The sequence below is a fragment of the Vollenhovia emeryi genome, unplaced genomic scaffold (genome assembly GCF_000949405.1).
Source record: "Vollenhovia emeryi isolate VEMERY1.0 unplaced genomic scaffold, V.emery_V1.0 DF942281.1, whole genome shotgun sequence".
Taxonomy (NCBI): Eukaryota; Metazoa; Arthropoda; class Insecta; order Hymenoptera; family Formicidae; genus Vollenhovia; species Vollenhovia emeryi.
The window spans coordinates 1-3,970 of NW_011964085.1; the positions used below are offsets into that span (position 1 = coordinate 1).

General features: G+C 42.7%; 1 protein-coding gene across 1 annotated transcript; it reads left to right on the forward strand.

The window, feature by feature from the left end:
• Window positions 1–1,076: 1,076 nt before the first annotated feature.
• LOC105569364 lies at window positions 1,077–3,578 on the forward strand (the record flags this gene model as incomplete). Its single annotated transcript, XM_012025782.1, has 1 exon — window positions 1,077–3,578. A coding segment is annotated over exon 1 (2,502 nt), but the record flags the coding sequence as incomplete, so codon positions are not given.
• Between the last annotated feature and the right edge of the window lie 392 nt (window positions 3,579–3,970).

Consider the following 3,970-nt stretch of genomic DNA (forward strand, 5'->3'; position numbering starts at 1 on the left):
ATTCACAGAGCATAACTACCAAAAAACGACGGATAAAATTACCCGACGCTCCGCTTCCAACCTTTGACGGCCAATATGAAAATTGGCTCTCCTTTAAGAACGCGTTCAACAATATGATAGGGTCCCAAACAGATTTGTCGGACGTAGATAAATTACATTATTTGAAGTCGGCGTTGACAGGAGTAGCTGCCAATAAAACGAAGACATTTACTATCGACGGTGTAAATTACGCAAAGGCATGGGAATTGTTGGAACGCGCCTACGAGGTAAAACGCATACTAGTCTCGCGACATTTATCGCTAATCATAAACTTTCCCGCGTTAGACAGAGAATCCACAGAAGGCCTATCTAAAATAGCTGACGAATTTCAACAACACATAGCTTCGTTAAACGCGTTGGGCGTATCGGTCGGGTCAGAAATATTAGTTCATCTTTTAGAAAGTAAATTGCCAAAGGGGACCATAGATAAATGGGAAGCAACGCTACAAAGAGACGAATTTCCAAGAGTCGACCAATTATACGAATTTATATACAAAACCGCGGTTTGCGCGTCTAAACGTGAAAGAAGTAGGGTATCACCAGCTGAAAGGAATAAAGGCGAACCTCCGATGAAGAAAAGACGAAGTTATCCGTCGGGTCAAGTCTTTCTAGTAAACTCAGCACGTAATTGTATAGCGTGTAAAACAGGACGACACGCGCTTTACTCATGCGACGCATTCAAACGCTTGCCGGTACTTAAACGTATCGACATGATAAAAAACGCGAATCTGTGCTATAATTGCTTGCGATCGCATCGCGGAACGCCGTGCAGACATACTACTTGCACAATATGTCAAAAACGACATAATACGTTACTACATCTAGATAACTTCAGACCCAGCAATAAACGCGACGCGTCGAAGCCCGCAAACGAAATCTCCAAATGACTAACCGACTCGAAGGACACTAAGCTAGTAAACAACGCCACGGTATTTCGTCAGATTACTCCTCAATTAATCGCGAGCGCATCAATATATATTCGAGATTCCAAACATAATCTAATAAAATGCCGGGCTCTATTGGATACGTGTGCTACCATGAACTTGATATCAGAATCCATAATAAAACGTTTAGGGGTGTGCAGTGTCGCCTGTGCCTTGCCGATCAACACTGTTAACGACACGCAGTTCGAATCTAAAGGTTTAGTATCGATTCACATTCGATCCATCCACGACGAATTTAGTAAGAGCCTAGCATGTTTAGTTGTCCCAACAATAACCAATTTAATCCCGACAGAACCCTTTCCTCGCAACTCAATTAAGATACCAGCAAATATCAGATTAGCGGATCCAGACTTCCATCTTCCTCGCCCGGTAGACTTATTAATCGGTGCCGGCGCGACGATGTCATTATTTTCGATTGGTCAGATTAATTTATCACGTGAGGATCACGATTTAATCTTACAAAAAACGCGCTTAGGGTGGATACTTGCCGGTAGCACAATCCAAGAATACTCATCGAAAACAACAACTTGCTACCTGACAAGTTTAGAAAAACAAATAACTAAATTCTGGACTATCGAAGAAGTCGCCGTCGAAAGCCCGAGGTCGGAAGCCGACGTCGCGTGCGAGGCGCATTTTGTAAAAAACGTTACGCGAGATGATAACGGACGATATATAGTACGTTTACCATTTACCAACGCAAATAAGAATCTCGGCGAATCGCGAAACAGCGCGTACAGTCGTTTAAGGTCGCTAGAGCGTAAATTCACCAACAACCCGACGCTGAAAGACGAATATACTCGAGTAGTAGAAGAGTACATAAAACTCGGTCACATGTCTGTAATAAAGAAATCCACAAACGAGGGATATTATATGCCTCATCACGCGGTCATGAAAGAATCGAGTAATACCACCAAACTTCGAGTAGTATTCGATGCATCGGCCAAGACGAGTAACGGCGTATCCTTAAACGATACTCTACTGACAGGCCCCACTATACAAGACGACTTATTTACACATTTAATACGGTTTCGTTCACATAGATATGCTATTATTGGAGATATAGAGAAAATGTATAGGCAAGTGCTAGTACATGAAGAAGACAGACATTATCAGCAAATTCTCTGGCGCATACACGACGAAATAAAGACGCTTCAACTTAACACCTTAACATTCGGCGTTTCCTCCGCACCCTTTCTCGCAATACGGGTCATACAAAAACTCGCGGAAGACGAAGGGCATACATATCCTAGGGCGGCTCTAATCCTTAAAAAACACTTATACGTAGATAATTTATCCACCGGCGCCGAGACCATAAACGAAGCTAGAGCAATTAGAGACGAGATAATCGCGTTGTTGGCCAAGGGCGGCTTCCTCATGCGACAGTGGGCAACTAATGACGAACGGATTCTTAACGATCTCCCAACCAGCATGTTACACACAGATTTCACGGTAAACTTAGATCGCTCTCTAAGAAACTTAGGGATAACTTGGAATACTCGCGACGACAGAATATATTACTCAATTCACCCGATAACAGTTAATGAGAGGACGACAAAAAGAGGGGTCTTATCCGAAATCGCAAAAATATTCGACCCATTAGGTTTGATAGGTCCGGTCGTCATGTACGCTAAAAAATTAATGCAGGATCTTTGGCGCGCCAAACTACAATGGGACGAGTCCCTTCCGCAAGACTTATATACCGAGTGGTCGAAATTTGCGCAACAGATAGGATTGCTTAATCAGTTTTCTTATGACCGCACATTAGTGATAGAAGATTACACCGATATACAGATACACGGTTTTTGCGACGCCAGTAATAACGGTTATGGCGCGAGTCTGTACGTACGTTCGATCGGCGTCAATGGAAAAGTAATTTGCAGATTGTTATGTGCCAAATCGCGAGTCGCTCCATTAAAATCAACAACGATACCACGTTTGGAACTTTGCGGCGCGCTACTATTGGCGCGACTACTTAGGGAAGTCAATAACGCGCTAAACATTGCGACTAATAAAATCATGCTCTGGTGTGACTCGACGATCGTGCTACATTGGTTAAAGACTCCTCCCCACTTGCTTAAAACATTCGTTGCTCATCGAATCGCTGAGACACAAACACTTACCAAATCAATAGAATGGCGACATATTAAATCAGAATTCAACCCTGCCGACGCTATTTCTAGAGGGCAATTACCTCAAATTTTACTTCAAAATAAAACATGGTGCACCGGCCCTCAGTGGTTAAGTAGATCTGAAAATGAATGGCCTCGCGCGATAATGCAAACGATAGAGACTCCCGAACTGAAAAGAAACACTTGTCTAATGATAACACCCCGCGATCCCGACATATTTAAAAGATACTCATCGTATTCCAAATTACGCAGGATTATCGCGTATTGTTTCCGGTTTCATCCTCTCAACAAATACAAGGGCAATTTAACAGTCGAAGAAATCGAAACAGCGGAAGTGAAAATATTAAGAATAATCCAATCATCTCAATTTTCCGAGGAAATTAAGGGACTTAAATCAAAGGGTGTCACTAACAGAAATAGAATAGCCAACTTGAACCCATTTCTGGATAACGATGGCCTGATTCGGGTAGGAGGACGTCTGCGAAAGGCGAATCTATCTTACTCACAAAGATACCCCATTTTGCTTCCAAGCCGACATTACCTAACCGATTGTATTATCCGCGAAACTCACGAGACGCGACATCATACAGGTATATTAGGTACCTTATACAATATTCGTCAGAAATTTTGGATTTTAGACGGCCGAAACCAGGTACGAAAAATCGTTCACTCTTGTGTGCGTTGCTATCGATTCAATAACGACACCATAAAATACAAAATGGGAAATCTTCCGCAAGTTCGAGTGCGCGAAGCCATTCCCTTCGCCAATACCGGCGTCGATTTTTGCGGACCGTTTTACATTAAAGAGAAAAAACACCGCAATCGCAGTCGAATAAAGGTGTACGTTTGTGTATTTGT